At 34.8% G+C, this 24,848-nt stretch overlaps 1 protein-coding gene across 2 annotated transcripts; it reads right to left on the bottom strand.

The window, feature by feature from the left end:
- Positions 1 to 5,223: 5,223 nt before the first annotated feature.
- On the bottom strand, positions 5,224 to 23,537 carry map7a (microtubule-associated protein 7a). 2 transcript variants are annotated; one of them, XM_056477060.1, is made up of 15 exons: positions 23,138 to 23,537; positions 18,250 to 18,363; positions 17,967 to 18,041; positions 17,707 to 17,870; positions 15,251 to 15,356; positions 15,026 to 15,139; positions 14,734 to 14,864; positions 14,498 to 14,625; positions 12,778 to 12,989; positions 11,526 to 11,682; positions 10,613 to 10,784; positions 8,848 to 8,949; positions 8,248 to 8,298; positions 7,982 to 8,174; positions 5,224 to 5,487 (listed from the first exon to the last, which is right to left on the bottom strand). In XM_056477060.1, the coding sequence occupies exons 1-15, from the start codon at positions 23,268 to 23,270 to the stop codon at positions 5,477 to 5,479; spliced, it is 1,863 nt and encodes a 620-aa protein (XP_056333035.1). In that variant the 5' UTR covers positions 23,271 to 23,537; the 3' UTR covers positions 5,224 to 5,476. The 2 variants fall into 2 exon arrangements, with proteins under 2 accessions (XP_056333035.1, XP_056333036.1); XM_056477061.1 differs by lacking the exon at positions 15,026 to 15,139 and having other exon boundaries at positions 14,734 to 14,840; positions 23,138 to 23,535.
- Between the last annotated feature and the right edge of the window lie 1,311 nt (positions 23,538 to 24,848).

The raw sequence follows: 24,848 nt of genomic DNA, 5'->3' as shown, positions 1-24,848 counted from the left end.
AACAACTTTTTTTTGCCCCTTTGAACAAAATATATTTTATTTGAGTAAACATTTATAATATTTTGGAACAGTAAACATGTTAGGCTAAATAATTAAAATAAATCATTGACTTTTGCTCTTTTTGTTAGTTTCAAAAACACAGGTTTCTTAACAACACATTAAAAAAAGACATTTAAAAACCCTTACAAATACCTTAAGAACGGTATTCCAGAAAATTGTAGAGGTTTTAAAACCTTGACTTTTCCAAACCGCGGGAAACCTTGAAACTGGTTATCATTCCATGCCCACGTCTAAACAAAAAAAAAAAATTAAATCATACGATGGTGGGGCCCCAGGCAAGATAATGAACATTTGGTTCACTTGGTGTGATAGTTTGGCTTAATTCATTAATTAATTATTAAACAAAACATTCTGAATGTGGCATAATATTTACCTGACATATCACAGGTCTCTCTGTGATCATATGGACTGTTGAATTTATCAAAGTCTTTATACTGAAGTAAATATGTTTATGATAACAATAAGCTTTATTTTCTTCCCCTGCTTTTTTTTTTTTTTTTTTTTGCTTCAAAAAAAGGTTCCAGTTCAGTTTAAATTAGCATTTCTGTGCATTGCATAGATTAGAAATTTTTAGATTAAATATTTAGAACGTTGTAAGAAACAGTCAATTTTTTTTTGTAAAAAATAATGACAAAATCAGTAGTTATTTGTTTTTGTAAATAAACTCTTCATATATTCTGACCAATAAATCAAATCTTAGCAATTTAATGTAGGTGTTTATTCAAGGGTCGAGTTTATATGTATAAGAGAGTGTATGAGGGTGTATGCAGGGTGCGAATTACCGGTGGGGGTCTGGGTGATGTGGGGGGTCTGACTCCCCTAATTAACCCTTAATCCCCCCTCAAGGACATCAAAACAACATGTGAGGGGTGTCAGCAGAAAATATATCACGGTGTTGTGTCTTAATAAAATTACAATAAAAATAAAGAAATGAAAATCATATAAATGTTTGACCACCCCTAAAAATAATAATATATTAAAATATTATGTTTATTTAATAGCTAATCTAGGGCTGTGCAAAATCTCGATTAATCAAAATCTCGATTAATTGAACATTTTAATTCGATTACGATTTATGAACGATTATTTTATTTTTATAAATCTGTATATTTTTAACTTCATAGTTCACTGACAGGTTTTGTGCAGTAAATATGCTCATATGTTACAAGTGAGAGATTTTTTTAATGAAGTGTGCATTACTTGATTTCAAAATAATTGAAGGGAATACACACTATCTACTATCTATGATTAGTTATTGAACATCAATGTTGAATAACTGAAATTAAAACACACACTGCCTAAAACGAACAGTCACCTTTTTCTCATAAAAAAGTGAAAATAAATAACTTGCTCTTTTGGATATGAAATTTTATTATTTTCAGTGTTTTTTATATCAAAAGGTAAAAAATAAGTAGCATCTCTATTAAATAAAATAACTCTTGCATATCCCGTAAATAATATTTTAAACAGTGCGTTTATTGCATCTTCTGTAAACAAATATTTTATTCTAAATAATAATTTTAATGTAATGGAAAATATGCCGTCTCATTGCATCTCTGGCGCAGCTTACAGTCATCATTACTTTAGTGCAAAGTAAGGTTTGAGAATGGGTCCATCATCTTACTTGATCAGAGATCAGATGTGGCTGCAAAGTGGCTGCTGAAGAATAAATCAGCCACAGACTTTATATTTATTTATCAAGTGATCGCCGAGTTTTGTATTTTCTGAATGCTACCTTAATGTACAAGATGCTAAAACTTGCTCATTTAGAGGCAAGAACAGGTGGATGTGCAACAATTTTAATCATAAGTTGTGGGTATGCAATTGCGCGAAGGCTGAGCTGGACCATACGCGTGCTGTCGATGTAAATCAGTATAAATCAGCCTTAGCAGAGCAGGGTCACATGACTCCACAAACAGTAGGGAAAACAATCAATAAAATCATCCTTAAAATTAGATCGATTATAGGTTCTGAATGTTGATTTCGATTACTTTTCGATTAACCGCCCAGCCCTAAGCTAATCCTTGGCTACCAGCATCACACCACACAGTTCTTCATGTAAGTTACCTTAACCATAGCTTTATTGTAGTAAAATCATGTTGTAAAGTCATTTTTTTAAAACCACAGCTTCACTAAAATAACAAATCCATGGTTAACTTGTAGTTAACATTAAACTACAAAAATCATTGTTTTTTTTTTTTTGAGTAAAACTATGGTAAATTTTCTAAGGGTCAACTGGAATTTCAACAATTATTGCTTTTGTTGACTGATATGAAAAAAAATACACAAGCCACCAGTTTGTTTTTCCAAGCTTTTATTAATTACACCAATAAAAAACTGAATTAAACTGTTTACATCTTTACCCCTTTATAATATTGCATAAGCCTCTATGATTGCACAAGATAAGCAGTTACCTACCGGCACACTAGATCAATGCTTATAAGGCAGACGAGTATGTAATAATATTACACTTTCGGTTATGAAAACAGGGGTGGGGGAACATTTTATTTGGAAAAGCTATAATAGCAGCAGTGCAAAACCAGCAACAGAATCTGTAAATTTTTGAGCTCATTCAGTACGGTGGTGCAAAAGCAGTGGTCGGCAATAAGAGCATATGGAAAGTGACTTAATTACATTTATTACTGATGATTGCTTTCTAGCACTGATGTCTGATTATAAACATACTTATAACAAGTAAGGACAAGTAAGATCATTTCTGTGTTTATTGGATCACATAAACATTAATATTGTAAATATATATTATTACAAATATTATTTAAAAGTGCTTCATAAAGGAATAGTTCACCCAAAATGAAAATGCTGTCATCATTTACTCGCCCCTTCACTTGTTTTAAACTAGGGCTGCATGATATGAGAAAAAATGGACATTGCGATACTTTATTTTTCTGCGATACACAATATTGAGTATAATTTTAATAGATGAATGGCTCTATTTGCAAAGAATTCATCATTTTTTGATTGATTGGGATGATTTTATAGTGGAGCACATCTGGATTAAATGTAATAAATCACAAGCATTGAGAAATTAGAGCATTAGAGCATAGTTAGAAATAAAATAAATACATTATGGCTTTCGGGAAGTCTAAAAGCATTCAGGAACACAAATTTAATATTTAAATGTAAAATGACTCTAATTTTGTAAAATTACAAGTATGTAAATGTATTGTGCTTGAATGCTTTAAATGAGCTTAAAATGCTTCACAGCCCTAAAACACAATTGTTTTAGTCATTTTTCACTTGTATAGTATTAGTTTATAATAAATATAATACTTCTAGTTTATAATACTATAATATCATATTAATATTTATATTTTATATTTTATATTTATCAATATAATATTTAACGTTGTGTAAATATGGTTCATGTTTTTCAAGATTATCTAAGAACTTTTGCAGTTAAAAAATAAACACTTCTATTCAGCAAGGATAAATTTAGAAATTCTTTTCAGCTGTTAAATCTGTCTTTACAGTATTAAAGCAAGAAAAACGTGAGATCGCTCACCCCAGTCCTTTTAAACAGCAATGTTAATAGTCACCAAAAATGAAAATGCTGTCAATTATTCATCCTTCACTTGTTTCGAAGCATTATTTTAGTTTATTTCCTCTGTTTAACACATTGAAAACCTATACCAAATGACTTCCGTAGTAGGAAAAAATAGTATGCAACTCAATGGTTACAGGTTTTCAGCTTTCTTCAGAAATATCTACTTTCTAGGGCTGCACAAAATATTGTTTCAACATCAATATCACAATGTGCGAATCTGCAGTAGTCACATCGCAGGATCCGCAATGTTGATTTGTGATTATAATGACCAGGAACCACATTTCAGAACGTGATTTGTGGAGTCATTGCAAAGTTTAATCCTAACAGAGTGAAAGATTTGTAATTCCATGTGTTTTTAAGAACTATGAAGAAGATAACAAGTGGATTGAAAACCAAGAAATTCTAAAATTTACAGATTTACCAAAGATTAAATTGTACTTATTTATACTATGAAGTAGGACTGGGCCAGTAAACGATATGATACGGAATCGCGATAATGTTGAAAGCAATGATAAGCTCTGGACTTTATACAACAATGGGAATGCACCGCATTTTCGGCCACCGAAAATAGGTTATGCTTGTTAATAGACCCTCTAACTTTTGTGGCTTCAGTCATTGTTGGGATACTCTTTTAAATCTGGAAGCATTAACAACTGAAATATATATTCTTATTGTTAAAATGGAAAAGAATTAATCGAGATTGCATTTTTGCTATATTGCCCAGCTCTACTATGAAGACAATATAATGTTATTTGATTAATGTTGAATTCATCTCCTTAAATGCTCTTAGACTCCACAGAATACCATAAAACACAAAACAATGACTTTTCTATTGTGTTCATCTATGCTTGCAAATTGTTTACTATGATTTTTGCAGATGTCTGAATTCTTTCTGTGTAAAGTTATTTAGGTCACCTTTTCTGAAATTATATTCATATTGCAATGTGTATCGCAGAAAAACAAAATATCACAATGTCAGTTTTTTCCAGTATCGTGCAGCCCTACTTTCTCATAAACTCATTAAGATTTAATATCACTCAAGTAAGAGTAAACTGAGTGAATTTAACTTTCATTTTTGGGTGAATCTCTTTAATGCAATTTATGAAGCAGAATTTTCAGCAACCACTACTTGTTCTTATATGCAATTATGCTGATTTTGGTGATTAAAGCTTGTGTGGAAATATGTTTTTTTAGGTGATCTAAGAACATTTGCAGTTAAAAAAATAAACACTTCTATTCAGCAAGGATAAATTTAGCAATTCTATTCTGCTGTTAAATCGATCATTGAAGTATTAAAGCAACAAAAAATGTGAGATCGCTGACCCCAATCCTTTTAAACAGCAATGTACAGTGTTCATACATGCAGGTTTTAAGTTGCTGTTTATATTTGCCCATGTATGAATATGACCAGTAAGACTATTACATCACGGCTCAGAGATTCAAAGATAAAGCTGTTCTCTTCATTTCACCATCAACATACTTACTAAAATATCAAATATAGCTAAATTAAAGCTAAAACATTAAGCATTCAAGTTTTTATTTGGTTTGGGGATGTACAGTTAACGTTGTTGTTATTATTATTATTATTATTATTATTATTATTATTATTAATAATTACAATTAATTGAACTGAACCCAGCGTTATCTGGCTACTGAGCGATGCGTGACATCACTCCAGCGACTCAAACACAAGTCAGGTGTTTAAACTATGCAGTAAGCAAGTGTGACTTGTTACCAAAATGCTTTTTAAAGTGCAGGGAAATCATGTGCATATGGTGTTTTTGTGTTTTTCAGAAAAGACGAACTCGCTGAAGTTGCTCAGTCTTGGCATCAAATGACAGGTCTGTGGGGTTAAATAACTTCTGAAGAAAAACAAAAGAACAACATTTTGTTAGCCTTTTCAATAATAATAAAAAGAAATAAATATGGGTAAAAGGCGAGAAGTGTTGAAAATGAAATGAAATGAAAGCTTAATGCAGTACAGCTTTAAATATATTCACCATTACATAAGAATGTGTGCAGTTCATTTTTCTTTCTGAGCTAAAATGGCAGTACATTTTTAACAATTTAGCAAAAATGTCATTCCAGGTGGCAATAAATATGACAAGTCTTGAGTAATATTGAGAACGAGTCATTTGATGATGTATTAAAAGCCACTATTCAAGAATCACAATTAGGGCTGCACAATATTGGAAAAAAAACTAACATTGCGATATTTCTTTGTTCTGCAATATATAATGCAATATAAGTACAATTTCACTAGAGGACTTAATATCTCTATTTGGAAAGAGTTCGAATTTTAGATTGATTGAGATGATTCTGCAGTGAAAGTGTATCTCCAAAAAATCTAATAAACAATCTATAAATCCAATCAAGAAAAAGATAGAATTGAAATAAACGATTAAAATAATTGTTTTCCGAGTCTAACAGTATTTGGGTACAGTAATTGAATAATAATAAAATAAAAAATAATTCAATCAAATTTATCATTGTTAAAGTCACAAATTGTAAATGGTTTTTTTTATCTATTTTTTGCCTTTTATTAGATAGGACAGTAATGAGACGGGAAGCAAAGTGGGAGAGAGAGGGGGGTAGGGTCAGGAAATGTCCTCAAGCCGGAATTCGAACTCGGGATGCCCTGAAGTGCTACCGCACCATATGTCAGCACGCTAACCACTAGGCTATTGCGTCGATGACAATTTCTTATCCCTGAATGTTTTTAAAAAACACACGCAAATGATGAATTATAAAACAAACTCAACATTGCATATCCTGCGATGTGACTGTTGCGAGTGATCACATATCGATGCTGAAACGATATATTGTGCAGCCCTAATCACAATGCAGCACCAACATATTATTTAATTGACATTTCAAATCATTATACTTTACCACTATCCTTCAAAACACTGGATTTTTCACATTTGCTTCTAAGATTTTATTATATTATTATATTGGTGATAAATAAAAGGATTTAAAAGCTCTTACAGGAAGAATTAAAGGGATAGTTCACCCAAAATGAAAATACTCATTTATTCACCCTCTCAAACCTTTATGAAATGTTTTTTTCTGTTAAACACAAAAGAAGATATTTTTTGACTTCCATAGTATTTGTTTTTCCTAGTATGGTATAGTCAATGGTTAAGAGGTTTTCAGATTTGCTAAGAATCCCAGAAATGTGAAAAGGGTCCATACAGTGAGTCACTTTTTTTTGGGTGAACTATCTCTTTAATGAGTGCAAAATCCCACCATAGAATTGAAACCACTAATTAGAGGCTATATTCTTAACAAATGCAAGTAGAATGGGATCAGGGTTTTAATTATAAACTTTTCAAAATCCAGCCCTTAGTGGGAAGGAAATCAAACTATTATTGTAACTTCAGACCTGACAAAATTATACAAAATGCCATATTGGGTGGTGTAATGCAATGTGTTTTTAATGTTGTCAGACAACAATTTTTTTTTTTATCTAAAAGACTTTAAAGAAATTTAAATATGAGTCCTTCAAAAATGGGAGAATTTTAATCAAAAATAAATATTTAAAAATAGTTATAAACCTTTTTATTATAGGATTCATATATTTGTGTATGAAATAATAAAGTGTTTAATGCGGTGCAATTTTTTTAAAACTTTTTTAATTTTAAGCATTATAAACTCTAGATGATGAATGATAAAGCCCAAAGTGTCTTCTTTCCAAAGATACATGAACTGTGAATGTAGACCAAGTTATTCAGCAAGTGTTACTGTTTTAGTTTGGGAAGGTCATTTTTAAGAAAGTGCCTCTGACGATGAGGGAGAGAAGGACACCGATATAGCCTCGGAAAACTTTTTGCAGGAATCTCATTTTACATGTTATCTTCATAAAATGTGAAATCTAAACTCAAAAACTTGGCTTTCAAGGCATATTTTTTAGCTCATTACATTTAATATTTTCCTGTGTTTATATGGAAAAACAAATATTGAACGCAATAAAAAAAACTCATTTCATAATGTATAACTTTTTATATTTTTGAGCATGAAACTTCCCAGACCATAGTAAAGCTCAAAGTGTCCTCTTTCCAATGATACCTAACTTTTTGTTTGTAGCTCACTGGGGTCAAGAACTGTTACTATTTAAAGTTAGGCAGGTGTAAATCCTCATAGTGAGTGCTGGCTAGCAGGTTAATACTCTCTCTCACTCACTCTCCTATAAAATGATAACTTTATTTGCTTTTTAATATGCTTTCTGTGCATTTATAGTCACTTCAGTCATTTAAAATGAATGCTGACACCAAAATAGGGCATCTCGTCTTTTGACCCATATTTATTTATGCTTCCAAATTGAGAAGCTATACACAGATGACTGCATTCACATACCAGTTTGCTGATGGGTTTGTATCTCATCCAGGCCAGAAAGGCTGCGGAAAGATCTGCGCTCCTTGAAGGCCACTGTAGGAAGCATATCTTCCTCGTCCCTCAGCTCCAGCTTTGGCGTTTTTCCTGGACCTGCTAGCCTGATTACAGGGTTCACGTTTTCACAAGGCAAGTTGTCCTTCACTGATGCGGCTTTCTAAAGGGGACAGAAAGTGAGTAGGGCTATTAGATGGGCCGAAAACAAAACTCCTGCCAGAGAGAGTCTTTACCTTGTCTACAGAGTCCGCCTTTCTCGTTCTTTTCATGATTTGTTCCAAGCGCTGATTTGGGAGAAATTAGAAGCATCAGTTATAACTTGTGATGTTTGTGAAGGAAATCTTTTATATAGGTATTATGATATTAATTTATGCACAATAAATATCACACAGCCATTTATTCTCATCAAGTCCATATTCATCTGCTCCAAAATAAAGTCAAATGTTAATTTATTTTATTTAATTTTTTTATACAGGAAAAATTTTAAGGTAATCAGGCCTGACTCAACATAATTGTTGATTTAAATTATTGTTATTAATATTTCAGATGGAAAGAACTAGTTTTAATTTTAATGTAACATTTTCAAGTGACATTTATTCCAGTTTTTTTTTATCAGACTTCAGTGTAACATTATTATCGTTTAGAAATCATTTTAATACTCCGATTTGCTGCTTTAAAAATATAATAAAAATATTAATAAAAAAGGAAAAATCTTACTGACCCCAAACTTTTGACTTCTGCTTCGGTGTACTAGAAAGTTTTTCAATTTATTTAATTTATGGCTGTACAGTTAGTTAAACTGTATGTGAATGACAGCCTAAAATAAATCATACCTTTTTTCTTTCTTGGCGTTCAGCCTCCTCTTTCTGGAAACGAATCTCTCTTTCCACTCTCTGCTGTTCTGCCAACACACTCTGACGAGCCTCATCCTCTCTCTGAGAATACATTATGGAGAATCATAAGAATTTTTAATGCATTCTGCCAATGATCCAGCTAATATTATATGATCATACTGTAGCTTTGTGGGGGAAATATGGTCTGAAGTCAAAGAAACTTTACCAAACAACATGTAGGATGTTGAAAGAAGAGCTCTGTGTAAATCAGTGTATTTAAAACGGTTTTATTTGTACCATGCAGAAAATTCCCCTATTTGAGTAGAGCAAATACATGCAGTTTGTGAATGTTTAATTTTTATTTTATTCAAATGAACTGCTGCACCCTGACAGTAAGGTCTTTACAGCATGTGTCTCAGTTATTCTACAAACAACATATGTATGTGTTTTAAAGCCTTGTCAGTTTAAACTCCTGTGGTTTTCACAGTGGTGTGAAGTAACAAATGACAAAAACTCACATTACTGTAATTGAGTAGGTTTTCTCAGGAGTTGTGCTTTAGTAAGTCGTTTTAAAAATACTTTCACTTGAATACATTTTTAGTGCTGTATCCGAACTTTTACTTCACTATTTTCCTTCAACCGGCAGTCACTATTTTTATTTGTTTTTCTTGTCAGTGGTAATTGGCTAAAGTAGAGTAATCAGTCCTGTGATTCAATCAAATTGCACATCGAAAAATCACATCATATAGAACAACCTCAAGACGCTTAGATGTTACACGCAATGACCGAGAGACTATTTAGACAACATGTCACTGATGAGAAGATGACGGATGCCTACTGTATGATGACTGAAATCTCCAAATAGCTTTAAGCAGTCACACACAAACAAATTGCATGTAAACGATTCAACCTTTCACAGTGTAATACTCACTGCTCATGACTCCTGAGTACTTTTAAAAGGGCTATTTTTAATCATACTTTACATACTTTAATAATTTGAGTAATATTTACAACATATACTTTTACTCGCACTTCATTTTTGCGTAAGTAATGGCACTTTTATCTGAGTATGGTTTTTCAGTACGCTGTCTGGTGAAACATTGTGTTGGGATTAAACAAAATTAAAGTTGGGGTTAATTAAAGTTCTTTTACACTTCGGCTGTCAAATACACACCAAGATTATTTCAAAAGTACAAAAAAAAAACGCGTGGGTTCACATAATATTGATTTATATGTGTGAATGTTAACAGCTGGGGAAGAAATTTCATGTATATCAGTATAGACCTGTGAAATGTGTGACAGTGTGACACTGTGACACTACTAATACATCCTAACCAGGCCTTGTCCCCTTGGGAGGGGGGAATTGTTTAAAATTGGGATATTGTGTTATCTATGTTCCTGTATTAAAAGTCACGACTACAATCAAGACTATTGATAGAGTTCAGAAATAGTGCTGATATCGGCAGAGTTGCGGTGACATTTGCATTACACTGAAATGAAGCAGTTTTAATTTACTAGAACTTCATTATGTTTTGACATCTGTTTTGAATCTATATTATAAAAAGCGCTACATAAATAAAGATTGTATTGAAAAGAATATAAAGAAGAATAACTCCCTTTGAAATGACTTTGCGTTTTGTAACTTAACTCATTTTTCTCGTGCTCAAACAGCAACATAATACACTAAAATGAAGTTTACAAAGCATAAAAGGACTCCTTTAAAACTGGGTTTGGAGAAAGTATTTAAACATTCAGCTTCTTATACCTGCTGTTGAAGCCTGTTTTCCTCCTCTTTCTGTCTGCGAGCATTTTCCTCTGCAGCCTTCAGTTGCTCTTCTTCCTCTCTCTTCCTCTTTTCCTCCTCCAGTCTTAAAGCCTCTGCTTCCTGGCGGGCTCGTTCTTCGGCTCTCCGACGTGCCAGTTCTTCTCGCCTCTTTCTGCGAAGGTCATGTCCATCAAGCTCAGTTTGATACTTAAGTCGAGTAATCTTTAAACAGCATTTTAACTATAACATATGTAACCAGGGTTCCCAAACTTTCTTGAAAGTACTTTAATTTCACACACATGTATTCAAGACCTGGAAAGCGCTTAAACAAACCTGTGTCTTTGAAAGAGCTTAAATTAAATTTGAAATGAAAGTTTTTTTTTTTTATGGTGTTCAACAACTGTACTGTGCTGCTGTCAAAAACAGAACCAAAATACTTACTTGAAATTTTATACAAGAGCTACAGTATTGTAATGCACATTTTATCAATATTTCAAAAACCACACTGGAATATTACCAGCATTGAACTGAACAAATTTTATTAAAGTTCTTTAAACATGACTGTTTAAAACGGTCCAAATTTTGTAAATGATACGTTCAAAACATTATCATTATGCTGATATTTTAATGTAAATATTAAGTGTAAGTGAAACTGTCAGTAAAGTAAGGGTTTCATGTCACTACATATGCTGGTGGTGTGTATTATAAAGTTGCTTGATTTGAAATTAATGGTGCTTTAAAATGTCTTTTGAATCTGCTGTTCATAAAAAAAGACCGTAAGGGGCTTTGCAGGAGATTTAAATTGTAATTTTTTTTTACTTGACAAGAATTTAGCATTGATGATAATTAGAAGCATACTAAGATCATTTAAAATGATTTTTACTGATAGAGAACAAAAACAACTAAAGAATACCTCTCTGTCTCCTCTTTCTGTCTGCGCTCCTCCTCTTCCTTCTCTTTCTGGAGTCTAGCTTGTCGTCGTTTCTCAGCCAGTATGCGAGAGGCCTCCTCTGGGTCTTTAGTCCAAGAAGTAGGTCTGGCTTGAGCACTGTCAGCTATTTGGCTTGGTCCTGAAAGTGAAATAGTGGAAAGACATATTTAACCAAGACATTTATAATAGCAGTATTTTATTTAAATGCATTTAGTTGTTGACAATTATTCTGAAAAATGAGTTTATATTGGTGGTATTATTATTATTATTATTATTATTATTATTATTATTATTATTATAATAGGTAGTGTTTTTTTTTTTTTGTTCTTTGTAATTTCAAAAGGTTTCCTGTAAAACCAAAAATTTGCATTCATGTGGATCTGGGAAGCTTTTCCTATTTGGAAAGGCCAAATCCTGGTGAAAACCCCTATATATGCAGAGTGTAAGGAATTACAGACGTTGGCTGTATCTAAAACTGCCCCCTATACCCTCATTCACTATTTTCTACATTAGTCTACTATTAAAGTCCACTTAAATGAGTGAATGACAATGAATTTGCGTGAACCAGATGGATTGTCATTTTGTTTGTGCTTTACTGGTTGATGAATCCTTCTCTGTGAAACCCTGTGATAGTTATTTAACACTTTGTGCGCTGTCTATTAATAATGAAACAATTTATTTTGATCTTTGTGGTGTGTGTATAACAGATATTTTAACAATTAAATAATTTTTTAGGAAAACTGTCACACATTGGATTCCACTGTGGATGTCATGTGGTAGTCAGACTTTCACAGTCCATTATAGGTATTCTCCAGCCATTGAGTGTACATTGGTTGTACACTAGTTTTTATGGCGCATTAATTGAACTGCATTGAACGACTGCTCCTTCTAATACTGTGCTATTTATAATGCGATTTTAGATGCAGCCAACAATTATCTGGATCAGGTGGGTTTAATTATGGTTGGTGCAAAACTGTGTAGAGCTGTGTGTACTTAATATAGGATTAGGTTTAGGATTACAGTAAAACTTTTGGGTTATTGCTTATGTATGTATAATAAACTGGACGCATGCATTGATAGTTTGAATTGATTAAATGACAATACAGGACTCTAATCCAAGAGGAAATAAAACTCTAAATTCCCACAAAAATAACTATTTCAGCGTAAAGTAATTGACTATATTATTCAAATCATGGTAATGCAGGAATCATTGGGAAATGTGTCTTTTACTAACCATTAGGAATCTGAGAGTTTTGTGGTGGATGCAGAGGCCCATTACTAGCTGTGCTCAACTGGAGTGGATTATTTTTCAGACATTGTGTTTTTTCAGATTGCGTATGACCAGAGGATAGTTCATGTTCTGGTTGCAGATCCTCCTCTTCAGGCAGAGGAGGCAAACTGTCCTGCTTTAGTGTGGCTTTTCTGACATGTGATCTGTTCTGCAACCTTGAAATTTGACAGAGAGAGAACAGGTCAGAAGGTTGGGAAAGTAAAAAAACAAACAAAAAAACAAGTGAGGTTCTTTTAAATGCAGAACTACAAAACTTTAGTCTCACTGTCGCCATCTGTAGTTGAAATGTAAAATTGCAAGTTGCTTCTAGAGCTCTTTCTTACGCTGATTTCTCATGGTATTAAAACAGAAGCGGTCAGCAGAGGTGCCCTACTTTATCACCTGATATTAACACGTTCAAATGCATCTCCTGTGATGACTTTTAACCAGCAGGTATGTTTACTATTTAAAAGAAAACCATTACATTTACCAGCACAAGCTCATTAGAAATACATGCTTTAGCCTACATTTTTGAAAAACCACAAAAAAAAAAAAAACGTACATTTGACTATAGTTTCTAGGTAAAATGAATTATATAAGGGCAGTATGATGACAACAAATGTAGTTCTTTTTCCATTAATGATATTTATAGGGGCTTATTGTCGAATACTAAAGGAGTATTTTCATGCAGAATACCAAATAAATACTTCAAACAATTCAACTTTGATTTCTAATCAAATATAATTTTTTTCACTTTGTGTGGTGTTGCAGATGCAGAGCGCTCTGGTTTAAATCTGGTAACACTGTTTCACAATAGAGATGTAAAATCAAGGTAATATGTAATCACAGTACACTTGTCTCTGGTTCGAGTCCCAGCTGGGCCAGTTGGCATTTGTGTGTGGAGTTTGCATGTTTACCCTGTGTTCGCGAGGGTTTCCTCCAGTTTTTCCCCAGAGTCCTAAAACATGCGCTATAAGTGAATTGGATAAACTAAATTGGCCTTTGTGTATGAGTGCGTGTGGGTGTTATGGGTGTCCATAGTGATGGATGTTTCCTAATACTGGGTTGCGGCTGGAAGGGCATCTGCTGTGTAAAACATATGCTGGAATGTCGGTGCGATAGCCTAGTGGTTAGTGTATGGTGCGGCAGCACTTCAGGCTCCCCAAGTTCGAATCCCTGCTTGTGGACCTTTACCGATACAATGCCCCAATTTTCCTGATCCTCTCCCACTTCCCTTCCTGTCAACCTACTCTCCTGTCAAATAAAGGCAAAAATGCCAAAAATAAATCTTAAACATATGCTGAAATAGTTGGCGGTTCATTCTGCTGTGGTGCTGTGGTGAAAAGGGACTAAGCTGAAGGAAAATGAACACTATTGGTTAGTTTTTGGTCAGTGGTTTGCTAGGTCATCTGAAACCTAATAAAACATACGCCAAGTACCTTATTTCAGATTTGGAAAAAGATTGAAGCTGCCCTCTAGTGGTTTTGTCATCTGAAACGTGTAATCAGTTGCACCCAGAGCAACACGTTTTACTTTTTGCAACCAAAAAAAAAATCCACACATTTTCAATGAGCCAAGGCTAAAACTTACCTCCATATATAGTGAGGAGATTTAATATCTCATTTGTTTTTCCCTACACAGCAAAGCTATTAAATATAGAACAACTGGACAGATTGTTTTGTACCATGATGTTGCGAGGACTGTATTCTCTGGTGGTTTCGTGTCCTGTTTGGGCTTGATTTCAGTTGTTGTAGTTGATCTCTGAAGTTGTAACTTTTTCAAGTCTTGTCCTTCAGTATCGCCTTTTGCCACCTGAAATAAATTTTGAAAATAAAGTCACGTGTGATATTTCTCACAGCCAAATCAAAAAAAAATTCATTTATATAAATAAATTGAGTAAAAATGAATGCAAACTCCCACCAGCTCTCTGTTGGTGGTTCTGCGGATGGTGACGTTTGAGCCTGCAGGTCTGTTCGGCACTTTCCCACAATGCTTGTTGGTGCTGGAGTTCATGGTATGACATGAGACTGAACGACGACAAACATGAACCACTGAAAATGTATGTTTTTTTTTTAAATGCAGCAAAAGGGCATGAAGCAATGAGCGTGAAAAGAAGAAAACAGGAAGCTGCAATTTAATACCCCATCTGCACACTCATGATTTCCATTTAAATATATGAATGAATGCTACAAATCCTGCGTCTAATTGATACCTGTGTCTTGTGACAGACACACAGCGCTCCTGCTTCTGGCTAGATAAGAGACAGTAGGAGTTTGAAGACGGCGGACGAGGTCAATTTCCCACTGACTAAGAGAGCGGCGTTTAGCTGAAGAAAAGCAGAAAGCAGAGCGACTAGCAGAAAGTCTAAAAGGGGGGAGGTGGGAGGAGAAGAGTTGGGAAAGTAGATGCGTTTTAAATCATGCATTAAGAGATTCACCATTTTTGTTGTCATTCTTGGTGACCTTTCGTAAGCAGTGGCCTGGTTTCTGTTTGGCCTTCAGGCTTTTCTCATTTGTCTTCCGCACCACATACTCGTAACGCTCCTAAAACACAGCATAAAAACACTGCATTCATCTCATGCTCCGTATGTTTTTACGTTTGGTTAAATTCTCCACCGTCTTTTTTCAGAATCAAACTCTCCCAAACAAACAAACAAACAGATGATTAGCAATTCTAGTAAGTTTACTGATGACATACAGTGAGGCAGAAAAGTGTTTAGTCAGCCACCAATTATGCAAGTTCTCCCACTTAAGATAAGAAAGGGCTGTAATTTTTTTATCATAGGTATACCTTAACTATAAGTGATGATATGAGAAAAAAAATCCAGAAAATCACATTTTTACTGAATTAATTGGTAAATTCCTTTGTAAAATAAGCATTTGGTCACCTACAAACAAGCAAGATTTCTGTCTCTCACAGACCTGTAACTTCTTCTTTAAGAGGCTGTCTGCTTGAACTCGTTATCAGTATAAAAAACACCTGTCCACAACCTCAAACAGTCACACTTCAGACTCCACTATGGCCAAGACCAAAGAGCTGTCAAAGGTCACCAGAAACAAAATTGTAGACCTGCACCAGGGAAGACTGAATCTGCAATAGGTAAGCAGCTTGGTGTGAAGAAATCAACTGTAGGAGCAATTATTAGAAAAAGGAAGACACCCAAGATAATCTCCCTTGATCTGGGGCAAGATCTCACTCTGTGGGGTCAAAATGATCCCAAGTACTGTGAGCAAAAATCTCAGAACCACACATGGGGACCTAGTGAATGACCTGCCGAAAGCTGGGACTAAAGTAACAAAGGCTAACATCAGTAACACACTTCGCCACCAGGGACTGAAATCCTACAGTGCCCCCCTGCTTCAGCCAGTAAATGTCAAGACCATTCTGAAGTTTGCTAGAGAGCATTTGGATGATCCAAAAGATGATTTGGAGAATGGTCAGAAGAAACCAAAATAGAACTTTTTGGTAAAACTCGTCGTGTTTGGAGGAGAAAGAATGCTGAGTTGCATCAAAAGGACACCATACCTACTGTGAAGCATGGGGTTGGAAACATCATGCTTTTTGGGGCTGTTTTTCTGCAAAAGGAATGAATGAATGGGGCCCTTCCATCAGCAAGGGCATTGAAGATGAAACATGGCTGGGTCTTTCAGCATGACAATGGTCCCAAACACACCACCTGAGCAACGAAGGAGTGGCTTCAGAAGAAGCATTTCAAGGTCCTGGAGTGGCCAAGTCAGTCTCAACCCCTTAGAAAATGTTTGTAGGGAGTTGAAAGTCCAAAACATCACTGCTCTTAAGAGATCTGCATAGAGGATTGGGCCAAAATACCAGCAACAGTGTGTGATAACCTTGTGAAGACTTACAGAAAATGTCTGACCTCTGTTATTGCCAACAAAGGGTATATAACAAAGTATCGAGATGAAATTTTGTTATTGACCAAATACTTATTTTCCACCATAATTTGCAAATAAATTCATTAAAAATTTATAAAAAAGTGATTTTATTTATTAATTTTTTTTTTCATTTTGTGTCTCATAGGTGAGATGATCAAAATTACAGGCCCTTCTCTTCTTTTTAAGTGAGGGAACTTGCACAATTGGTGGCTGACTAAATACATTTCCCCCACTGTAAAGGTTCATACTTCATTAAGACACTGAGCTTTAATTGGTTACATTTATTTGATTATATTATTATTTGCTATATGAACTGTTGCATTGAATTCTTGACTAAGAAAAAATTAGTGGATTATAATGTAAAAATATGATTTATGTCAACACATTGAGTGATGCTTTGTGTTGTCATAAATTTGAGGGGAATTTCACTTTAAAAACTTTGTGTCTAAAAATGGTCAGTATACAAAAATGTGATATAAATTATTTTTTTTGTGATCTTTTTAATTAGTTTTGTCTTTTTCTTTAAACCAATTGTACCTCCTGATTTTATTAAATTGATAAACAAATTGTTTCTGTAATACAATGTGCATGCATGTATGTATGTATATATTTATTTTAGCACCCTAGCAACCACATAGCAATGCCTTAGCAACCACTTAGAGCAACTTCATAGTGCCAGGTTTTGCCATTTATTTATTTATTGATTGATTGATTTTTATTTATTGATTTTTTTTTTTTTTTTTTTTTTTTTTTTTTTTTTTTGGTTGTTGTTTTAGTTTAAAATCTGATTTTTTCTTCATCCATGTAAAGCAGCTTTGGCACAGTCTACATTGTATAAAGTTCTATAGAGATGGAGACTTAACCATTTCATTTACCATTTTTAAAAATAATCATATTTTATATTAATTACTTTGAAACTCTATAGTGAGTAAAATATTAATTTCACTGGTTGCATATATAATCTTTACAAGCCAAATCTCATTGATTTGCACAAACTCACTCTTTCTTCTTTGAGCCTCTGTCTGCGTTTCTCCTCGACTGCTGTCCTCCTCCTCTCCTCTCTTTGCCGCTGCTCCTCCAGTTTCTTGCGTCGCTCCTCCAGGTGTTTTTCATAGATCTGCTTGGCTCGTTCCTCCCTCGCCAGCCAGCCGCGCTCGCGCAGAGCTACAGTTCAGAGACACCAATAAAAACTTGAGTTATGAAGCTTTCTGCATGTTCCTTTGTTCCTATTGATGTTAATGTTCAGAGTAAGGAAAATACCCAGCTGTTTCTGGTACGCCTCTCTGCGTTCCCTGGCCATTCGCAGTCTCTCGTCCACTTTAAGCACATTTGACTCTAAATAGATGTTTAGGAAATGTACACATTTTACATGAAGCGCATCGCATGATCAATTCAGCAATGTTGGTAAAATGAGAAAATGAGCAGCTTGGATGTGTTTAACACCATTCTGTGCTGTTGAGACTTTGACACAGTATTCTTGGCAGCAAGACTTGAGAAAGCAAATGCAAATTGAATTGATGAATAAATATGAGTTGTTTAGGACCTGTATTATTTCCGTTCTGTGTGTTGATTTTCATCTGTGGTGGTTTAGACTGCAATGGTGTACATGCTTTTCTTTTATGATCCAGGACTGTAGTTTTAACTTCAGATCTGCTATCTGGTGGAAAAAAAGAAAGACAAATTAATTGTGTCTTTTAATTGTGATCTCTGGCTAATTTGGTTCTTTAAATAAGGTTGCAAATTAGGTTAAAATATCGTTATGAATTGATCTGAGGTTACTGTTTGTGCTTGTGTTTTTTGTGGAAGACAGATGTATCAATTCTCTAAGTAATAATCATTAATGCAGAATTACTGGTGACAAGACATCATCATCATCAACATCATCTGATTAATATTCAGTTATCCATGTAAGCAAAATTACATAAAATACATAGTAAATGAAATGGTTTGTTAAATGATTTGTTGTAGACTGTTTGTACTGGCTTCACACTTTTTGTACAGGCATTGGACAATGAAACTGAAATGCCTTGTTTTAGACCACAATAATTTATTTGTATGGTGTAGACCCTCTTGCAGCCAATACAATGTCAATTAATCTTGGGATTGACAGATACAAGTCCTGAACAGTAGTCAGAGGGATTTTGCGCCATTAATCTTGCAGAATAGTGGTCAGGTCACTACATGATGCTGGTGGAGGAAAATGTTTCCTGACTTTCTACTCCAAAACACCCAAAGTCACTCAATAATATTTAAATCTGGTGACTGTGCAGGCCATGGGAGATGATGAACATTAAAGTGAAGTTGAACAAACCGCTCTGTCACCAGTCTTGCTGTGTGTTTTGGTTCATTATCATCCCTGATACATGGCACTGCCTTCAGGATACAATGTTTGAACCATTGGGTATACATGTTCCTCTAGAATGGTTTGGTAGTCCTTGGTGGTGATGTGCCCATCTAGCGCAAGTATTGCGCCTAGGGAATGCCATGATATTGCAGCCTAAACCATCACTGATCCACCCCCATGCTTCACTCTGGGCATGCAACAGTCTGGGTGGTACGCTTCTTTACCTTGGATCCCTTGGCTCTTGATACTCACAAAGACTTGCTGTCTTGGGCACAGATGCGCTAGCGAGACACACACCAACAATTTGTCCTCTTTTAAACTCTATGTCTTGATATATGTTGTGTGCATTGAAATATTGTTAGCAAAACTGGGCTATTGCTCTGCTAATTAAACCTTCACACTCTGTTCTTACTGGTGGAATCTGCAGTCAATGAAGATTGGCCACCAGGCTGGTTAAATTTAGCCATGAACTCTCCAATTCTAAATTGGCCAATGTTTCAGTTTTATTGTCCAGCCCCTGTAGTATTCAGCAGTTTATTTAGCTTTAGAGCAGATTTTCCAAGTGACAGTAATTTTCTTAATCCCATTGGGAAAGGAATAACTGTCTATTTAAACTAATTTTGCTTTCTGATGCCTTCATTGAACTTTAATGGGCAACTTTGCAACTGATGAGAAAAATGGCATCATGCCCTATATATATATATTTTTTTGGTTAATAAAATGCCATTGATTGTGTTATTCATTTATGTTTTATACATTTATAGTGGTCTGTCTATTTGTTTGCTGCTCACCAAGATTTTAATGGCAGTGTTAACACATTCAAATAAAACACATTAACAAGCAACCGCGCTAGAGTTAATTAGAATCAAATCAAGTGTGAACACTCCCTCGGCTTTTATGTACAAAAAAAAATTGCTGAAATGTCAAACCCAGTTGCAAAAGCAGACAGGCAGGTTAGAATTTGAGGTGAGATGATAATGATGATTTACAACATTACAACATGAGGAATGTGTAGCATAGTGGTGAAAGCAGTCACAATTGATCTTTCTTTTAAACATTCTTAATTTTGAATGATCATACTTGTGTGCTAGTTTCTAGTGTCATTATCGGTTTCATTGTTATTTAGATTAGCATCAATCTTATTGTCTTATGGGTGTTTCCCAAGGTGCACGTTTGAGGCTTGTATAAAGATGTACTAAATTGATAAGGGACAGCAATGTCATTAATAATGTTAAAAAAACATTTATTTGAAATAAATTATGTTCTATTAAAGGCATAGTTCACCCAAAAATCTAAATTCTGCCATTTACTCACCCTTGACCTGTTCAAAACCTGAGTTTCACAAAAGATGTTTTGAAAAATCTTGGAAACCGATAATCATTGACTTACATGGTATTTGTTTTTCCTACTATGGATGTCAATGGGTACCAGTTTCCAACAGTTGTCAAAATATCTTATTTTCAGAACCACTTAAGGGTAGATAAATGGTGAGTAACTTATTTTGGGGTGAACTGTTCCTTTAATCTATTAAATTTTCTATTAATTAAACGGTCATATATGTGTTGTGGTTCCCACAAAAAAAGTGGCAAATGTTTTAAGAGTAATGACATTAATGATGATATGAATAATGATGTTTATTGAGCTGCTGATCAGAATATTAAAACAATTTCAGAAGGATCATGTAGCACTAAAAACAGTGCTAAGGTGATGGCTGGTGGAGTTATTGCTTAGTAACGCATAGAAAACAAAATGTGTGGCTTGCTTTGACTGCGTCTCCCATTTTCAAAATAAAAGTCTCACACATAGGTTTTAAATTGACTTATAAATAAGGGAGGAAGTTGTCATTGTTGTAATCTCAATGGGAAATATTGTGGCCAATAAAATGCAGCCTGTGGCCTGCCTATTAATGATTCCATCCTACATATCAATCTGTTTTTTGGCAACTGATATCATGATAACGTGGCTTCTCCTGCAGGTCGGGTTGACATAGAACGTGACCTAAAGTACATGCAAATGCTGAGGGCGTGCTAATGAATACAAAAATATGTGTGGCTGGCTTTGACTTTGCTGTGTCTCCCATTTTCCAAAAAAAAGGGTCTCAAACACATAGTTGGTTTAATATAGACTTATAAATAAGGGAGGAAGTTATCATTGTTGTAATCTCACTAGGAAATATTGTGGCCAATAAAATGCAGCCTGTGGCCTGCCTATTAATGTTCCCATCCTACGTATCAGTCTGCGTTTTGGCGGCTAATACCATGATACCGTGGCTGCTTCTGCAAGTCTGGTTGACATAGAACGTGACCTAAAGAACATGCAAATGCTGAGGGCATGCTAATGAATACAAAAATATGTGTGGCTGGCTTTGACTTTGCTGCGTCTTCCGTTTTCAAAATAAAAGTTACACACATGGGTTAATATAGACTTATAAATAATAATCTCATTAGGAAATATTGAAGCCAAAAAAATGCAGCCTGTGGCATGCATATTAATGATCCCATCCTACATACTGTATCAGTCTGTGTTTTGGCAGCTGATATCTTGATAATGTGGCTGCTCCTGCAGGTCCGGTAGAACATGACCTAAAGTATATGCAAATGCTAATAAATAGCCTGTGAGCAACGCAACAGTCTGTATTGTGTTCTGAGAGCCCTGTTTTTCACCAGGGCTTTACACTTATGTAATTTACATAAAAACGAGGAAACAATGGTCTTTGAGGCACATGTCATGACCATTTCCATGTACTGAACTCTTTTTATTAAACTATACCTATGTATACCCAGATTTTCTTTATAAGGGTACCTTTGATTAAATTATTTGGAAAAACTGAATAAAATGACTATGTATTTTATAATATTTATACTATTTCAGTTATATAAATGGGGGAAATGAGTTGTCAGCATGTCCTGTATGCCTTCAAATCTCAATTTAAATATGCGGTTTAAAAGTATAAACATTGCCGTTTTAAATATGACTTTACCATAGCAATTTAATGATAGTTTAGTGTTATGTTAACTGTGAAAAACATACTCGTTTATCCGATATTCAACTACCACATGCTTTGCTTATAATCTGCAAACCTTTCTCTATCCTCACACTGCCTTTAAAAATGCCTCTATAAACAGAACTGGAGGCCCAAAAGGCAGATTTAAAGATGAACATGAGGCCTGTCTCATGCCAGTTTTGACTTTGTCCTCTGAATCTAGACAGCCCAAGGCCTCTACACCATTACAAAGGCAACATTTGTTTTACTGTTGCTGTGTAAAAAAACAAACTCAGCGCCTGACTAAAGAGTACGTGTTGACGATCAACTCTTGAGGTAAACTTAACACTCCAGATCATGAATACTGTGATACGGAGATGTGAAATGTTGAACTCAATACCTGTCAGAACTGCTGAATTTGCATGCATGAATATTTAATCACTTACTCAAAGAAAACGAAGGTGCTTGTCATCGGAATATGTTGCATAAGAGACATGGGATGTGAGACTTTTATAAACACCTTTAGCACAGCTAGCCTCATCACACACTCACATTTGTAATACGTCACTATCTGAGCCAACCATGATGAAATGCATTGGCAATTTACACACACAGACACACAGATAAGAGAAACGGTTCATGATTATGCAGAGTTTTAGAATGCATATGCACAACTTGGGACACTAAGCTAGCAGATTTGTGGATCGAATTCAGTATATACACAAACATATGGTCATATAAGAAAATCAGTACATATTTAAAACAGAATTGTAGATCGAATGTGCACAATTTAGACCCTGAATTAGCAGATTTGTGAATAGAATTAATATACGAACACATAAGAATCAGTACATATTTAAATGCATATTTCTGACTTGATGAGCAGATTTATGAATGGAGTTAAGTATACACACTTATGGGTATGAAATGCAGAATTTAGTGAACCAAATTATTACACGTACACATCATAGATATGTGAGGGAATCAGTACATTGGAATGCAGGATTTCAGCATCCTTATACATAATTTAGACCCATGAATCTATCAGACTTGTGAACAGAAATTGTGCACGTATGTCATATTTATAACGTGCATATCACCAACCTCTCTGTTTCTTAGCAGTGTCGCATGTCTTCAGCTGTCCTTTCTGTGAGATCGCCTTGAAACCCATCTCAACCGTCCTGCCTGTCCTCCTCCACTCGCGTTCCTGCTCTGCCAGGCTCAAATGAGCTGGCATCTTGCTGTTTCAACACTGCTGTAAGTGCCTGTGTGTGTGTGTCCCTCTAATACATGTACAGCATCTGTGTTCCCGTGTGATGAAGTCTTCCAGTCCGGCTAACAGCTTATCGGTGCATCTCTAATAGGGAATAGGCTGGCTGAGAAAAAGAGAGAGAGAGAAGAAATTCTTCCTGAGGGAGATTGTGAGCAGCTGATTTGCTCCAGTCTGGGCTGCGTCCAGCACACGTGCGTGGCAAGCAGACTCAGCGAGCATCTGTAAGTACAGGGTGCACATGTGCCATCCTCTCACAAAAGAAAACCAGCCTGATGGGAGCAGCTGGGATTATCGGAGGTGTGTTTCTCTTTAAAAACAATGCGTTAAATAGGCTGGTCACATGGAGGTGGCTGCGGCGATGGTGAAATAAACGCAAGGCAATAAAGGAAAATGAGCTGGATGGGAAGTGGTTGCCTGGGCGACCGTGATATGCAAAATTGCGGGATTGAACTGAGGCATGACAATGCATACCAGGGTCCAGAAATAGCAACAGACTGTTGACAACTCGCTGCCATCCCTTACGAAAATGAACTACGGTTTTATTAGAGAAAAAACAAACACATTTAAAATAATGTTAGTGACGTGAAACCAAGGGAATCATATGATTTTACTATATTAATCATATTGTAAGTAATCATGGTACTTGTCAGTTAAACAATCATAGGTTTACTAGAATCCATATGCCAAAAAACATAGTTATACTTTTACTTTAATAAAGCCGGTTGCACTTTATTTTACAGTGCTGTTTTGCATGCATATTCTGCATTTACTTGTGAAGTTTTATAAACTAATTTCGAGAGGAGCACATGATATGATTGATCATGGCTGTCTTTTCATCCGTAATCAGTAATAATCCAATCAGATTGATCCAAGTTTACAATAAATAGACCGATTTCACCCTACTGCCTTATCTTCGTTTTTCTTTTTTTTTTTGGAAAAATCAACCCTTTTACCCCATCTCCTCCTTTTCCTCCCTTTTCGAGACCTATCTGATCTATTGGACAGCATGCCAAATCTGCTATTAACGCCAAGCATATCTAAGTGTGAACTCTTGAAATAGAAATTAGTAGGGCCAAACAGAATCTGCAGATATTTTTTGCTATTTCTGCTGAGAATTTTGTAAAAAATCTGTGATTTTGGGAGTAACTAAAACTTAATATATTAAATAAAAAATAATACCTTTTAATTTTTTTTATGTTTACAATGTAAATCTAATTAGATCCACTTATTTGGTAAACAAAGCAAGTCTCTCATATAATACATCTACTAAAAGACAGAGAATATTACTTTATAAACTGTATTGGAAATAAATCATATGAACATTTTCATATTAGTCAATAATATTCAGGGTGTCCGCGGGGTCTTAAAAAATATTAAAAGTTGATAAATCAATTATGAGAAATTTAAGGCCCTTAAAAGTTATTAAGGAGTCTTAATTTAGACTTTACGAGGTCTTAAATTTTGTTCAATCGTTTTCCAAAGTGTCCAAAAAAGCATAAAAATATTTCCTCCTAACATTAACAATGGCGTGCTTGATCCACG

This window comes from Danio aesculapii, chromosome 17, assembly GCF_903798145.1.
Source record: "Danio aesculapii chromosome 17, fDanAes4.1, whole genome shotgun sequence".
NCBI classification, from domain to species: domain Eukaryota; kingdom Metazoa; phylum Chordata; class Actinopteri; order Cypriniformes; family Danionidae; genus Danio; species Danio aesculapii.
This window is presented reverse-complemented; position numbering and strand designations above follow the sequence as displayed.